This window comes from Monodelphis domestica, chromosome 1, assembly GCF_027887165.1.
Source record: "Monodelphis domestica isolate mMonDom1 chromosome 1, mMonDom1.pri, whole genome shotgun sequence".
NCBI lineage: Eukaryota > Metazoa > Chordata > Mammalia > Didelphimorphia > Didelphidae > Monodelphis > Monodelphis domestica.
Genome location: NC_077227.1, coordinates 505041349 through 505058100, shown reverse-complemented (window position 1 = coordinate 505058100; position 16752 = coordinate 505041349). Strand labels below are relative to the sequence as shown.

At 34.0% G+C, this 16752-nt stretch overlaps 1 protein-coding gene across 1 annotated transcript in view; it reads left to right on the top strand.

Moving 5' to 3' along the window:
• The window catches only part of CSE1L (chromosome segregation 1 like), a 73791-nt gene that overhangs the window by 40632 nt on the left and 16407 nt on the right, over positions 1–16752 (top strand). The window contains exons 8-14 of the mRNA XM_001369439.5: positions 582–674; positions 2915–3082; positions 3180–3309; positions 4278–4343; positions 10051–10253; positions 12892–12976; positions 14729–14790. Coding sequence (XP_001369476.1) covers positions 582–674; positions 2915–3082; positions 3180–3309; positions 4278–4343; positions 10051–10253; positions 12892–12976; positions 14729–14790 — 807 coding nt within the window. The remainder of the gene's footprint in view (positions 1–581; positions 675–2914; positions 3083–3179; positions 3310–4277; positions 4344–10050; positions 10254–12891; positions 12977–14728; positions 14791–16752) is intronic.

Here is a 16752-nt window from a genome sequence, read left to right as displayed (position 1 = left end):
GTTAAATTAATTAGTTATGAATCACAAATTTGATTCAGTACTTGTTTGTTATTAATTGTTCAACGTGTGGAAGGCACTTAATTTTGATGCTCATCGAAAGAAAAGGCATAGAGCCCACTCTAATTTGTATGGATTCTGTGTACACATAATACAAATGATAAACAATGAGATCAGAAGTGTTACAGTACCATAGGAGGACAGAATCAGTTTAGCTTAGTGTAGCAGTATTTCAGGGTTCAGTGAAACCCTCCTCATAGTAGGGATATTTGACCTTGCCCTTTAAGGATAGATGTGTTTGAGCAGGTGGACATAGTGAAGGGTAGATTTTAAGGTGTGGAAAAATAGCATAAAGGCAAGGAGGATGGGAAGCACTGTTTTCCTGATTATAGAATATTCATAAGTGTTTGGTGTAAGAAAACATAGATTGGGAATTAGGTCTTTGGGATCCTCAAATGTTAGGCTAGGATCTGTGGACTTTATTAGGTAGGAACTAGGGAACATAATAAAGAGGGTAGAATTTAGAAAAATGGCATAATACTTCATTTTAATGAAATTCTTAAGTTACCAACTATGCTTTTTAGGATCTGCCAGAATTTTTTGAAGATAACATGGAAACATGGATGAATAATTTCCATAATCTCTTAACTTTAGATAATAAGCTGCTACAAACTGATGTAAGTATTATAAGAAGCATACAAGTTGTTCAATATTTTTTCCTTCCTGAATGATTGTCTAAATTCACCGAGGAACTGGCATTATATAAAATCCTTGAAAATGCTTTTAAAAAGTGGCTGAGTCCATTGGGGGTCTATTTTTTCATAAATGCCTTTTATACTGTGGTGTAAATAAGTAAAATTCAGACAGTATAAGTTTCATTTGATTCTACAGTAAATTCTCTTTAATTTTCATGAATAATCTTTTAGTCAACAAATTGATAGATCCTTCTGTAATAACTAAATTAAACTCTGATGCTTAATTTCAATAGAGTTTATTAATGTTTACTTGAACCGAAGGTATACAGAGACAAAAAAATCTATCCTAACTAGCCATGTGGGTGCCCTCCACATGGCTCCCTTAGTCACCTTACTTTTGCTGAGTGTCTGAGAGAACAGAGACAGGCCACTTCCTGGAAATCCCCTCTTTATTCCTTCCCTTTTATCCCCAGATCAGTTTCCTAATCCTTTCTGGCTCAGTTGCCTAGGTCACTGCCCTATGACCTACCCTCAATGGCATGATGTAGGTGGGACCCCAATGCATGATCTTGGGAGAGGGCTCCTCTCATATACTTCCTCATCTGTTTCTTGGAGATTCCTACTTTCCTCACAAGCTCAAGTGACACCATCTTCACAGAAATTTTCCTGATCTCCACAACTATTAGTAACCTCCCTAACAGCTCAATAAATAAAATTGATCTTATATTTATTTTGGATATGTTGTTTGAAATGCATGCTGTGTCTTGTAGAAGACTTGAGGTCAGGTATTATTTCATTTCTGGTATGCCTGGCACAGTGTTCAACTTGTAGCAGACACTTAATAACTGCTTGTCAATTGATTTGATCTTCTGTCATTGGCAAGATCATTGATTTCCTGAAGGTAGCATAGTGTAATAGAAAAATGCATGATTTATTATATAGTCAGTACTGAAATTCAGACTCTGTTACTACTAATGTGATATTGGAGAAATCATTTTACCTCCATTATCTCCAATTTTCTCATTGATAAAATAAGGGATTAGGATTTTAGATGATTTCTAAAGTCTCTTCTGGCTATAAATTCTGTAACTGATTTATTATTCATGCTGTGGACATTATATGTAGAAACTAGCTTGTTATTAGGAAAAACTGATATTTAGTTATATAGCAATCTTTATCTCCAAATAGGGAATGAGGGAAAACAGCAAATAGATTAGAAGTGTTTGATCTAAAAATTAAATTTCTGATGTGTAATCTGCAAAAACAAATCACTTCATAGGGGTTTTTTAGCCTTTTTTTTACCCTCCATAACCTCAATATTATTTATATCACTCATTAGCTAATCACATTTTACCTTCTATGCTATTATACTCTGTTGTTATTTGATTTCAACATAATTTCTCATTTCATATTTGTGTCATATGTTACAATTATTGTAAGCTATTTAGGGAGTCATACATTTTTCTATTATTAGGGATTTTTCACAGTGCCTTTTATACAATGGATAGTCAGAATTTGCTTACTAATTGATTTTTGTTCGTGAATTTTATATTAGAGGCAACTTGGCATCTGGTTAAAGTTCTGAACTTGAAGTCAGGAAGATCTGGCTTTAAAATCCTTCCTCTGTCATTAGCTATGTGACCCTAAACAAGTCATTTTACCTACTATGTTCTCATGCAGCTCAATAGGATTACTGATCCAACCATTTACAGGTTTTGATCCAAGGAGTTCCCATAGCACACAGTCTACTGAAAGATACTTGCCTTTAGATTATTATTGTTGTTTTCACATGAACATGAAGAAACTTCATCAAATTCAATTAAATTCTTGAGTCATAGAAAAGCAGTCAAGCCATGTACTTTAACAACCAGTTACTTGCCCTAAAGGTAATATAATTTACCATTTGATAAAGCTGAATCAGTAGCTTTCAAGTTCTCTGTTAAATATCTTATCCCATTTTAATCTTCAAATATGTTTTATTCAATACTTTATTCAGCAGTGTGTTTTTAGTATAATTTTAGATGAATACAAAATTGGAAATTCTTCAAAGATTATTCTCTTAGATGGTTGATTCAGTTCATGGAGCTTCATGTTTTATATCAATTCTATGGATAGTATAATTTCAAGAACTTGGTCCATAGTAGTTTGAGTTTTATAGTGTTCAGTTTTGTTTTCTAAATTCATTGTAGTATATTTGAGTTTTCAGTTTTCTTTTATGTGAGGATGAAGAGGAAGCGGGTTTATTGGAGTTGTTAAAATCTCAGATTTGTGATAATGCTGCACTCTATGCCCAAAAATATGATGAAGAATTCCAGCCATACCTGCCTCGATTTGTCACAGCAATCTGGAATTTATTAGTAACAACAGGCCAAGAGGTCAAATATGATTTGGTAAGTAGATGGTCAGAACAGATGTTTAGCATTTCATTTTCAAGAAATACAATAGGTTATTTTTTTTTTAAGTTTTCCTTTTTATGTTTTGTTCTAGTTGGTAAGTAATGCAATTCAATTTCTGGCTTCAGTTTGTGAGAGACCTCATTATAAGAATCTCTTTGAAGATCAGAATACACTTACAAGTATCTGCGAAAAAGTTATTGTCCCAAACATGGAATTTAGAGGTAAGTATTGTCATTTGTACAAATAGCTGATTGGATGAATGGATTTTAGGGTTTTTTTTTATCTTTTTAAAAATAATTATTTATTTAGAATGTTTTTCCATGGTTACATGATTTATGTTCTCCCTCCCCTTTTCCCACCCCCATCCCCCCTGGAGCTGATGAGCAATACCACTGGGTTATACATATATCACTGTTCAAAACCTATTTCCATATTATTAATATTTGCATTAGAGTGATCATTTAAAGCCAAAACCCCCAATCATATACCCATTTAACCATGTGATCAGTCATGGATTTTAGTTTTAAAATACCTAGATTACAGGTTAATACGAAGTCATCAGGGTACTCTTTTAAATTTTTCATGTAATGCTAATTTACTTAATCCTCCTTTTTAGGTTTGTGAATAAAAGTGATGATTTCTGGGTTAAGCTGTTAATTTAGGTAGAACAGTATGCAGTTTAGTTGGTATATTGTGGTAAATAGCTTATATCTTGAATCTTACATGAAGCAAAATGATTAAATACTTTCTGAATATAAGATACAGTCTTACTTGGTTTTTGCTCTATGTTGTTTTTAAATTTTGAGTGTCCAAATTTCATTGTTGTTTTTTTTTACCATGTAGATTACCAAAACAAAACAAAACAAAAATCCTTCTGTAGGAGTTTATATTAGGTTAACTATTTTGGCAAGTTTGTGAAGGTTGAAGGAAACAAATTTCATATAAAACATACATTGGGTCATCTGAATCCTTCAATGTATCACTGTTGTCTCAATTGACTTAATACTAACCACATTTCGAGATGATATCTGCTGTTCAGCTATGAACAAAAATTGCCATCTAGTCAGTTGAGAAAAATTTGATATTTCTGTAAAATAAAATTACAGTTAAAAGTACTTAGCAACAAAGTATGGTGACTTAAAAAAAGTTGTTTCAATTTTGCATGTATCACATCTACTCTTTTTTGTAGCTGCTGATGAGGAGGCCTTTGAAGATAATTCTGAAGAATACATAAGGAGGGATTTGGAAGGATCTGGTAATCTTTCTTTTCTTTATCTTTTTATTTTGATAGATGCCTTCTATATTTTAATTGCATTTATTTATGAATATTCTTCTCTACTACCTCCTTAGTTCTTTGTATGTTTCCTTAAATTTTTTATTTTTTAGCATTCTATTTTGGGCAAGCAATATGTTATGTGTTATGCAATTGAAGTCACACAAAACATTCATATTATCCATGATGCAAAATAAAAGGCAATGAAAAATAAAGAAAATGAGGGAAAAAAAGAAACATCATGCATCAATCTGCACTTAGACTTCATGATTTCTTTCTCTGGAGATAATATTTTTTATCCTGAGTCCTTTGGAATTGTCTTAGATCACTGTATTGACAATTGATAATCATTATGATACTGCTGTCAGTGCATATAATGTTCTATTGGTTATGTTCACTTATTTTGAATAGGCTTATATAAATCTCAGATTCTCTGAAATTATCTCCTTCATTTCTTTTAGTACAATAATATTCTATTAATATGCCACAATTTATTCAGCCAATTCCCCTCTCATGAGGATCCCCTCAAATTAGAATTATTTTCTACCACATAAAAGAACTACTATAAATATTTTAGTACATATAGTTCTTTTTTCCTTTTTTTTTTTAATGTCTTGGAATAAAGGCTTAGTAGTGATACAGCTGAGTCAAATTTGCATGCAGTTTTATAGCCTTGTGGACATAGTTCCAAATTGTTCTGCAGAATAATTGTAACATTTCACAATCCTACCAACAGTACACTGGTGTCAATTTTTCCATACTCCCTTTAGAATTTGTTCTTTTTCTTTTGTCATATTAGCTAATCTGAGAGGTATGGGGTAGTATTTCAGAATTGTTTTAATTTGCATTCTCTAATTATTAGTGATTTAGAGCATTTTTTAATATGACCATTAATGGCTTTGTATTTTCTAAAAAATTCCCATTTATCCACTTTTATTTGTATAAATTTGTTAAGTTCTCTACATAGTTGTCAGAGAAACTTGCTATATGAAATTTATGCTGTGCTATATATGCTATAAAAATGTATTTCCCCAATTTCCTTTTTTCTTCCTTTTTGATTGCATTGGTTTTATTTGACATTCATATAATCAAAATCATCCATTTTATCTCCGATGATCTCTATATTTATTGCCTATTTGGTCATTAGGCCTTCCCTTATCCAATAAATATGAAAGGTAATTTTTTTATGCTTCCTATCTCCCTTCATGTCTAAATGCTATATTAATTTTGACTAATTTTGCAATATTGGTATGAGATATTGGTTTATCCCTATGTTCTGCCAGACTGCTTTCCAGTTTTCCCAATAGTATTGAATAATAAGTTTTTGCCACCTCAAAACTTAGATCTTTGGGTTTATAAAATACTAGATGACTATTAAAATCATACTTATAATACATAGTCAAAAAGCATTTATGAATGCTCTGTCCTCTGCTAGGAATTAGGACTACAAATAGAGGCAGAAGACATATCTTGCTATGAAAGAACTTAGTCTAATTGAGTCAACATGCAGACAACTTTAAAAAAATGAAATACGTACAGGATAAATTGAAGATAATAAATAACAATGGGAAGGCACTACTAATAAATGGAATTAGGAAAGCCCTCTAGAAGAAGGTAGGATTTTAGTTTGGACTTCAAAGAAGCTGGGGAGGCAGGAATTCAAAATTAAGGTGAAGAGAAATCTAGGCATGGGGGACCACCAGTAAGAATGGCTGGTTAATGGAGATAGACTTTTTGAATGGCTAAGAAGGAGGGCCAGTATCACTATATCACAGAGTACACTGAGGATGATTAAAGTGTAAGAATACTGGAAAAAGTAAGAAGTAGTTATGAAGGACTTTGAATTATAAACAGGATTTTATATTTGATCCTGGTAATAGAGAAACACTTGGATTGATTGAACAGAGGTAGGGGTTGACATAGTCATTCCTCAATTCTAGATAAAGACTGTTCTGATGACAGACTAGATAAGTAACAACTCAGTCAGTACACTATTGTAGTAATTTTGGCAGGAGGGATATTCCAGGATGATAATAATGTCAGAGGAGAGAAGATAATATATAGAAGAGACATTAAAATTGAAATGACAGGATTTGGCAACAGATTAGATATGGGGGTTGAAAGTAGAGTAGAGAGTGGAGGATGAAATTAGTTTGTGAGCTTGAGTTACTGTGAGGGTGGTGGTATCCTTAACCATAATAGAGGACTTCATAAAGTTTAAGAATTTTGAGGAAAAGATAATGAGTTCCATTTTGGGCATGTTGAATTTAAAATATCTATAAGACATCCTAAGCAGTGGATAGAGTACCAGGCCTAGAGTCAGGAAGACTCTTCTTTTTTAATTCAAATTTAGCCTCAGACACTTACTGGCTGAGTAACTCTGGGAAAATCACCTAACCGTAACTCAGTTTCTTCACCTGTAAAATGAACTGGGGAAGAAAATGACCAACTACTCTTACATCTTTACCAAGAAAATCCCCAAAGGGTCAGACATACTTGAAAATGACTGAACTTTATAGGACTGCCATTTTGAAATATCTAATAGGCAATTGGCCATGTGAGAGTCAGGAAGGAGTTTAGTGCTGGATAAGTAGATCTGAGAATCAGTATAAAGATGATAATTGAAACCATGAAGAAATCATCCTGTGAAATAATTTAGAGGGAGAAGGACAAAGGACAGAGCCTTTAAGGATACCCAATTTTAGTGGGTATGTCCTGGACAAATATCTAGGAAAGGAAACCAAGAAGGAGGGGTCAGAGGGGTAAGAGAACCAGGAGAGAGTAGTATTGCCAAAACCTTGAAGTAGGAGACTATGAGGAAGAAAAAGATTCTTTACAATGTCAGAAGATGATAGAGAGGTCAGGAAGGATTAAGAAAAGGCCATTCAATTTTGCAAATAAGAAAGAGATAAATGGTAACTATGGACAGCTTAGTTTCACCAATGAATGGTGAGGTCAGAAGCCAGACTGTATCGAGTTAATGGCCTATTCAGGTTGTTTAGCTATAAGGATGCAGGAGGCCTGGGCATGTTTTAGGGTAGTAGAGAAGCAACCAGTAGTTATGTTCAATGTTAGAAGTATGCTTTCCTCATCAGAACCAGGAAAACATTGTACACAGTAATAGGAATATTAATTTAATTATCAACTGTGAATGATTTTGCTATTCTCGGTAAATACAGTGATTCAAGAAAATGCTGGAGCACTTATAAGAAGAAAAATCCTACCTACCTCCAGAGAAAGAACTTAATGGAGTCTGAATGTTGATTGAAGCGTACTTTAAATTTTTTCTTTATTATTCTTGGGATTTTTTTTTCTGGCCTGTGTTTTCTTTTGCAATGTGGCTATTATAGAAGTGTTTTTCTTGGCTGTACATGGATAATCTAATATCAAAGTGCTTACCTTGTGAAGGAAGGACAGAATTTCTAGCTCAAATTTTTAAAAAAATAATTTATTAAAGAAATTTTTATTTTCATTGAGAAAAACATTTCAAACGGCGTGTGCTTTCCTTTTTAAATGTAAAACTTTCAAAAGTCTCCTTTAACATCTGACTTTTAATTTTATCGGTGTAGGGTTCTCATCAATAATTTATTATTTTAGAGATACTTGGAAAACTTAAAAAGGCTGATTGAACTTGTCCATGGCTACCCAGCTAGTTTATGTTAAGAGATTGACCATGAACCTCAATCTTCTGAAGAAAAGGCTGGCTGGCTTTCTTTAAAAAAAAAAAAAAACAAAAAAAAAAAAACAACTTGCAGGGCAGCTGTGGGCTTAGTATATAGAAAGCCAGGCCTGAGGATAAGAGGTCCTAGGTTCAAATCTGGCCTCAAATACTTCCTAACTGTGGGACTCTGAGCTAGTCACTTAATTCCTGTTACCTTGCCCTTACTGCTCTTAAGCCTTGGAACTAATACTTAGTATTGATTCTAAGACAAAAAGGTATGGGTCATAAATAAATAAATAAATGAGTTGCTATTATCATTGTTGTTGCTACTGTTGTTTAGAGATATAGTTATATACACAGAGAAGTCAAACTTTGTACAAAAGATATCTTCACATCCATAATGATTTATATCCTGTGTGACTGGGCTTTCTATCCCCCTATATCAGCAGTTCTCAAAGTGTGAATGGTGAACTCCTAATTGTAGATATCCTTTTTATGGTTTTCTTAAGATCAAAACTATTTTAATAAAAGTACTGACAATATATGCCATCTGTGTGAAGCCAAATTTTCATCATAAATTTCAGTATATTATATAAGATTAAATGAAAAAGTAGATCTGAAAATCCAGTTGTTTTATATTAAGCTGAAAATGGAGATTTGAAAAAATGTACAACAATGCAATTAACATTTTAGAAAAATATTTTTTATTAAAGTAACATTTGTGTTAAACTAATGTTTCTTTTCACTTCAAGGGAATTAAGTATTTAAAACTATTTTAGTTTTAATATCATAAATATGGATAATTACAGTCCACATAAACAAAAGTTCATTGAGGTTCTTAATTTTTAAGAGGGGGGAAAGGGCCTTGTGATAAACGTTTTGAGAATCATTGCACTATACAACCTCAATTCTACCTTTTAATGTCTGAATATCTAGCCTTTATATCTTAAAAGTTTTCTTTTGCTATTCTTGATATCACAGTTTTCATACCTAGAATTTTGTACAAAATAAATGGGATTCAATTTACTGTTACTTTTTTCAATTTAACTTAATATGGCACATTATATTTTATACCTCAAAACCTTTACGTGTCAAGTATTATTATTATTGATTTTACAAGTGCTCAGTTAACTTGCTAATAAGGTAATAAGGCTTTCACTTCTTTTTTTTTTAAGTATTTTACAACATTTTCCATTTCTAAATGCAGTTTTGGAAGACTAGCACATTAAGTTTAGCACAAACTAACTTTAGATCTATAGAGAGTGGTCGAGAGAGCTTTCAGGTCAGGAGGGTCTAGGCATTTTTGACATCTTCCAAGCCAGGGGCTGCCTACTTTTCTTTGTCCTTGGAACAAAAATGGTTTTTGCATTTTTTAAGTACAATAAAATGTTATTTTAAAATGTAAAAACCATACTTAGCTATCATTAATCCAAGTGGAACAGGTTTGTTCAGTCTGCAGTGTTACACTTTGGTGACTCCATAGCCAGTTTCCCATCCCCAAACCCCTCATATTTATACATAAATCATTGACCTCAGGATGATTAGCAACTTGTCCACAGCCTCACAAGGGATTCAGGTTTATGCTGGAAGTCATCTTTAGTAGCTAAGTCAGGTTCTAATTGAGGTTCTGTCAGAACTTCATTCATTGCCTGACACCCTCCTGCTTTATTAGATGTTTTGAGGAAAGCAGTTATAAAATTATGATGTCTCTAAATTTGTGCTTTTTTGTAGTTAAATGCTTTTAACTTGAAATTCACTCATGTAATATATCAATAGGACCATAAAAACCTCACATATCTGTACAGTGTCACAAGCCCTTATTTCTGACATTATAAAAGTGATGCTACCTCCTTAGGTTATATATCTCATTGTTTCTATTCATTTTACTATCAGAAATTGTCTTCCTCGTATTGAATTATTTTTTTGGTGTATGGTAGTTTGTCTTTATATTCTGAATTTAGTGACTGTCTGGTTTCTTGGTGTGGTTTTTTTTCCCCTGTGATAATTTTTCCTCTTTTGATATTATAGATATTGACACCAGACGCAGGGCTGCTTGTGATTTAGTAAGAGGACTATGCAAGTTTTTTGAAGGACCTGTGACAGGAATCTTCTCTGGTTATGTCAATTCCATGCTGCAGGAATATGCCAAGAACCCATCTGTGAACTGGAAACACAAAGATGCAGCAATTTATTTAGTAACCTCATTAGCTTCGAAAGCTCAAACACAAAGAGTAATTCCTTTCATTTTTTCATTTTGTTTTAAGAAATTATTAGAAATCTTGTCAGTCTTAGTCTAGTCTGGGTAGGGGGTAATCTGGTGCTAATGGGGAAAAGAAAACTGGGTAGAAAATTAGAAGACCTGTGTTCCAGTACCAATTCAATTGTTTCTTGCCTTTGTTATGAGACAAAACTGTTAGGTTTTTCTTGGCTTCATTTTCCTTGTCTTTAAAGAGGGATTGGAGAGTGGTTCCACACCTGTACTTGGAAGGTCCTGAGTTCAAATTTGGTCTCAGGTACTTCCTAGCTGTGTGACCTGTGAAGTCACTTAACCCCAATCTAGTCTAGTGCTTATTGCTCTTTTTCAAATTGATATTAAAACAGAAGGTAAGGGTGTGTTGTGTGTTTTTGTTTTTTTTTTTTAAGGAATTTGATCCTCTGTATTTTTAATTGTAGTTCTGATGTGCTGTTACTTGAAATCAAGAAATAGTAGTGTTGTGCTTTTATATGGTATTTGTTTGCCTACTTCACTAATTACAGGTAGTTTATGGGTATCTCCTGTGTAGGGAGAACTTAATTATTCTGTTTTTTAGTATTTGACTGTTCCTTTCTCATAAATATTCAAGGCAATACAGGCTGAACTGAGACTTGAAGAATTCAGGTCTTTTGACTCTTTCTCTAGTGTTCTTTCTATTATTTTTATATAACCATAATTCTTTTTTTTATTACTCTTATAATTTTTTTTATTTTTTATGAACACATTAAAAAATTTTTTTTATGTAGTTAATTTAAAATATTTTTCTTTGGTTACAAGAATCATGTTCTTTCCCTTTCCTCCTCCACCCCCTCCCTTAGCTGACAGGCAATTCCATTGGGTATTACATGTGTCCTTGATCAGAACCTATTTCCATGTTGTTGTTGTTTGCACCAGGATGTTCATTTAGAGTCTATCCCCAATCATATCCCCATCAACCCATGTGATCAAGCAGTTGTTTTTATTCTGTGTTTCTACTCCCACAGTTTTTCCTCTGAATATGGATAGCATTCTTTCACATGAATCCCTCTGAATTGTTCTGCATTGCTACTAATAGAAAATTTCATTACATTCGATTGTACCACAGTGTTATATCAGTCTCTGTGTACAATATTCTCCTGGTTCTGCTCCTTTCACTCTGCATCAATTCCAGTTCCCATGGAATTCCTCCAGCTCATTATCCTTTGGGGACAGTAGTACTCCATCACCAACATATACCACAATTTGTTCAGCCATTCTCCAATTGAACGGCATATTCCTTCGTTTTCCAATTTTTTGCCACCACAAAGAGCACAACTATCACTATTTTGGTAGAAGTCTTTTTTCTTATTATTTCTTTGGGTTACAAACCCAGCAGTGCTTTGACTGAATTAAAGGGCAGACAGTCTTTTCGTAGTTCCAAATTGCCCCTCAGAATGGTTGGATCAATTCACAACTATACCAGCAATGTATTAATGTCCCAACTTTGCAACATCCCCTCCAACATTCATTTCTTCCCTTTACTGTCATGGTAACCAATCTGCTAGGTGTGAGGTGGTACCTCAGATTTGTTTTGATTTGCATTTCTTTGATTATCAGAGATTTAGAACACTTTTTCATGTGTTTATTGATAGTTTTGATTTCTTTATCTGAAAATTGCCTATTAATGTCCCTTGCCCATTTATTAATTGGGGAATGGCTTGATTTTTTTTTGTGCAATTGATTTAGCTCTTTATAAATTTGAGTAATTAGACCTTTGTCAGAGGTTTTTGTCATGAAGATTTTTCCCCCCAAATTGTTGCTTCCCTTCTAATTTTGGTTGCATTGGTTTTGTTTGTACAAAAACTTTTTAGTTTAATGTAATCAAAATCACTTATTTTACATTTTGTAATTTTTCTCTAACTCTTGCGTGGTCTTAAAATCTTTCCTTTCCCAAAGATCTGACAAGTATACTATTCTGTATTCACTTAATTTACTTATAGTTTCCTTCTTTATATTCAAATCAATCACCCATTTTGAGTTTATCTTGGTGTAGTGTGTGAGATGTTATCTAAACCAAATCTCTCTCACACTGCCTTCTAATTTTCCCAGAAGTTTTTGTCCCAACAGCTGGGATCTTAGGGTTTATCATAGACTGTCTTGCTGTGGTCACTTACTTCAAGTCTATTTCATTGATCCTCCCTTCTGTCTCTTAGCCAGTACCATATTGTTTTGATGACCCCTGCTTTATAGTATAGTTTGAGATCTGGTTCTACTAGGCCACCTTCCTTCACATTTTTTTTCCATTATTTCCCTAGATATCCTTGATCTTTTGTTCTTCCAAATGAATATAATCATAATTCTTTGATTAATTTCATTCAGAGTGAATGATCCTGGTGGCACTTGATGGACTGATGTCCGTTGGAATAGAAAATAATTAACTAGATATTATACTTTTTACTTGAACTATGTCTTTTTCTTTCTAAAATATATCAGAGGTATGTGCAAATTGGCAGTCAGTCCACTGATTTATGGTGCCTTCAAGTTTGTTTATTCAGTATTCTGCTATACTTTTAATGTATTGACTATTTTGTATGTATTTTGAAGTTTAATCTTTATTTTAAAATATTATTTCATTTGAATTTAAATTTATTTTTCAGCATGGAATTACACAAGCAAATGAACTTGTAAATCTTACTGAGTTTTTTGTGAATCACATTCAACCTGATTTGAAATCAGCCAATGGTAAGTTGAGTTTTGTTAACTTTCTCCTCTACATTTTGTTATGGATTCATTATTTCTTTTTCTAACCCTTACCTTCCGTCTTGGAGTCGCTGAAGAGTGGTAAGGGCTACGCAATGGGGGTTACGTGACTTGGGTCACGTAGCTGGGAAGTGTCTTAAGGTCAGATTTGAACCTAGGATCTCCTGTCTCTAAGCCTGGTTCTCAATCCACTGATCCACCCAGTTACCCCTGGATTCATTATTTCTATAGATTAAATCTGATTATAGAAAAGTTCCCACTAGACACCAAAAATACCCCAAAATTTTATTATTAGGGAGGTCTCATAGACTTTAATGAAATTTTTTATATGGATCAATTAAATCTTATTTAATTTTTTTTCTTTTTTGCTTCATAAGAGTACATTTATAATTTTTAAAGGAAACATGCTTTGCTCTCCACTGATAAAATCCCTGTAATTGTCTGGACCCACAATGCTTTAAAGCTTGCAGAGGGCTTTACATGTGTTTTTTGATCCTCTCAACAACTGTGGCAAATAGTGGTATTATTATAACCATTTAGAGAGCTGGGGGAAGATTTATAATCTTGTATTTCAGTTTAGCCCTATTTTTGAGCTAAGCCATTGTACCTTTTGGGGTAATCCACAATAAATTTAGGGGGCTATTAACATGTACTGGCTTCTCTTATTGAATGTTACCAGGCTAACTGGGGACTTGGCCTCAAGGGAATTATTTAGAGCCAGTTCTGCTATAACATGACATATGTTTTCCCCAGAAAGTGCCATGCCTAATTACATAATAAAAAATGCAAAACTTATGGGAAAAACCTTAAGGATAGGTGCAGAATGTTTAGCAACATTTTTTTTAAAAGATAGGAACATAATTAAAAATAGTTAAATATATGAAAAGTACAATAAATAGTGACATTGTTCTTAGCCTCAGCCTTCTGCTTTCCACAGTTCTGGTTCTTACCTGGCCTGGCAGTTCGTCAGGCCAGTGTTTCAGGCCCCTGCCTCCCTCAATCAGTCCTAACCCTAAGGTTGTAAGGTGTAAGGTAGACCACAACCCTCTGCCTATCAGTCCAAATGTACTAGAAGATACTTTCTTTACCTTGGCAAAAACCTGAAGTTTACATGTAGAAGTGGATTTCAGAAGGATTGCAGCTAGTGAGTTATTTTGAAGTTATATATAGTTTTCTTTATTTTTTTTTAACCCTTACCTTCCCTCTTGGAGTCAATACTGTGTATTGGTTCCAAGGCAGAAGAGTGGTAAGGACTAGGCAATGGGGGTCAAGTGACTTGTCCAGGGTCACACAGCTGGGAAGTGTCTGAAGAAGCCACATTTGAACCTAGGACCTCTCATCTCTAGGCCTGACTCTCAATCCACTGAGCCACCCAGCTGCCCCTCTGCATTCTTGTTGTTTCCCTGAGAAGTAGGGCTTAAGTAAACCTTGAAATTTGCATCATGCTTAAAATGTTCTCTATTCATTTACTGTGAAACAAATGGATATTTTCAAAACCAACTTTTAATAGCAGAGTTGCATATATCTGATATAAAATATTTTTGTAATAGTTCCTAATTGGCTGTTAAGAACTCTTATGATTTTTCCTAAAACACTGGGAAATGATAAAAATTATTTTTACCCCACCCCCACCCCCCCAGATATCTTAAGTTTCAGAATGATTGGTTTATGGTTCACTTTTAGTGATTTAGTTACGCTTATGACTTATTACCATGGTATTGTTTTTCTTAATAGTGAATGAATTTCCTGTACTTAAAGCTGATGGTATCAAATATATCATGATTTTCAGGAATCAGGTAAGTTAATTTTTTTTTTTACCATTATATCAGATTTCTGACCCTTTCATTATTTTATCTGTTTGACTATAATTATTACAAGATAAATTTTGCTAATATTTGAAACATATTCACTCTCATTTTTCTCTTTCTCAGTTATTTGGATTATCCTATTTTTCTTATTCCTTCAAGTTTCTCTTGGTGACATCTTCAATTCCCCCTCCCTTTTTCTTTTTTTGCATATCATTACCCCAATCTCTACCTGTGACTGATTCTTCTAATTACTCTAATAGTGAATAAAATTTTTGAGAGTTATAAATAATATTTTCCCCATATATTAATGTAAGGAATTTGTTTTATTGAAGCCCTTAAAGAAGAAATTTTAAATTAAAAAAAAACATTTTTTTCCCTTTTCCCCTCTCTCATTTACCTTTTCATGTTTCTCTTGATTTTTTTGTTTGGCTATCATTCTTTTCACTTGGCTCTGGTCTTTTCTTTAAAACAAATACTTGGAAATCTTCTATTTTGTTGAATGCTCATCCTTTCCCTGGAAGTATATAGTCAGTTTTGATGGGTATGATCCTTAGTTGAAGAACCAATTCTCTTGCCTCTCTGAATATCGTATTCTAAGCCTTGGGGTCCTTTTGGTGTGGAAGATGCCAGATTTTTTGTGTTCCTGATTGGTGCTCCTTGATATCTGAATTGTCTCTTTTTGACTTGTAAAATTTTCTCCTTAGTTTGGAAGCTCTTAAATTTCACAGTTACATTCCTGGGTTTTGTCTTTTTTTTTTTTAAGCCCTTACCTTCTGTCTTGGAGCCAATACTGTGTATTGGCTCCAAGGCAGAAGAGTGGTAAGGGCTAGGCAATGGGGGTCAAGTGACTTGCCCAGGGTCATACAGCTAGGAAGTGGCTGAGGCCAGATTTGAACCTAGGACCTCCCGTCTCTAGGCCTGGTTCTCAATCCACTGAGCTACCCAGCTGCCCCCTGGGTTTTGTCTTTTGAGAACTTAGTTTGAGAGTGTTCTATAAACTCTTCCAATGTCTATTTTTCCCTCTTGTTCAAGAATATCAGGGCAGTTTTCTTGGACAGTTTCTTGCAGTATGATTTCAAAATTTCTGTTCATTTCTAAGTATTAAGGTAGAAATTGTCTTTTTGAGACCAGTTTTCCCAATCTATCATCCTGTCAGTGAGATATTTTATGTTTTATTCTATTTTGTCAGTCTTTTGACTTTTCTTCATTCTTTTTTTTAACTATTTCCCACTTTTCTGGCCAAAATCCTCCCATCTTTTTGAAAAGCTGTGATTTAAATTCTTCAAGAGCTTGTGGCCAATTTTCTTTTTTCTTTTTTCTTTTTTTTTTTTCGTGGAAGGTTTGGGTACATTTGTTTGTATGTCCTCTACTGCTATATCCTCTGTCGGTCTGGATTTTTCCTTCATAAAAATTATCCAGGGTCAATGCCTTCTTTTTTTTCTTGGTGTTGGGACGTTTTGTTTTTCCTGGGCATTGTTTGCCATCACTATGGTGGGTTTTCCTTCTCTTTTCAGTCAGAAGTCTGAGTGAGGAGGGCAGGCTCTCTGTATAGGGATCTAAGGAGTGCAGTTTTTGCCACCTCTCCATTCTCTGCAGCTTCTACTTTTTACTGCCCTTCTCTGAGCTATCTCCACATAGGTGTCCAAGGTCTGCACTCTTCTGTCTGCTGAGGTCTCAGGTCTAGCTGCTCTCAGCAGTAGGTCTTTGTTAGTCTTAGTCAGCTGCCAAGGACCTAGAGGTGCCCCTCGCTCACTTATTGATTCTAGCACACTAGCTTTGACTAGGGCTCCATAGGTGGGGTGGGGTAGGGTTGATCAGCTTATGTTTTGGTGGAAGCTATTTCACCCCCTTATAATGTGCTAATGCCCAAATCTCACATACCTTCAATGTTGTGCCCTACTGCAGAGTCCCTTTGTTTATATGATTTTGGGGTTTTTTTTGGACTTTTGA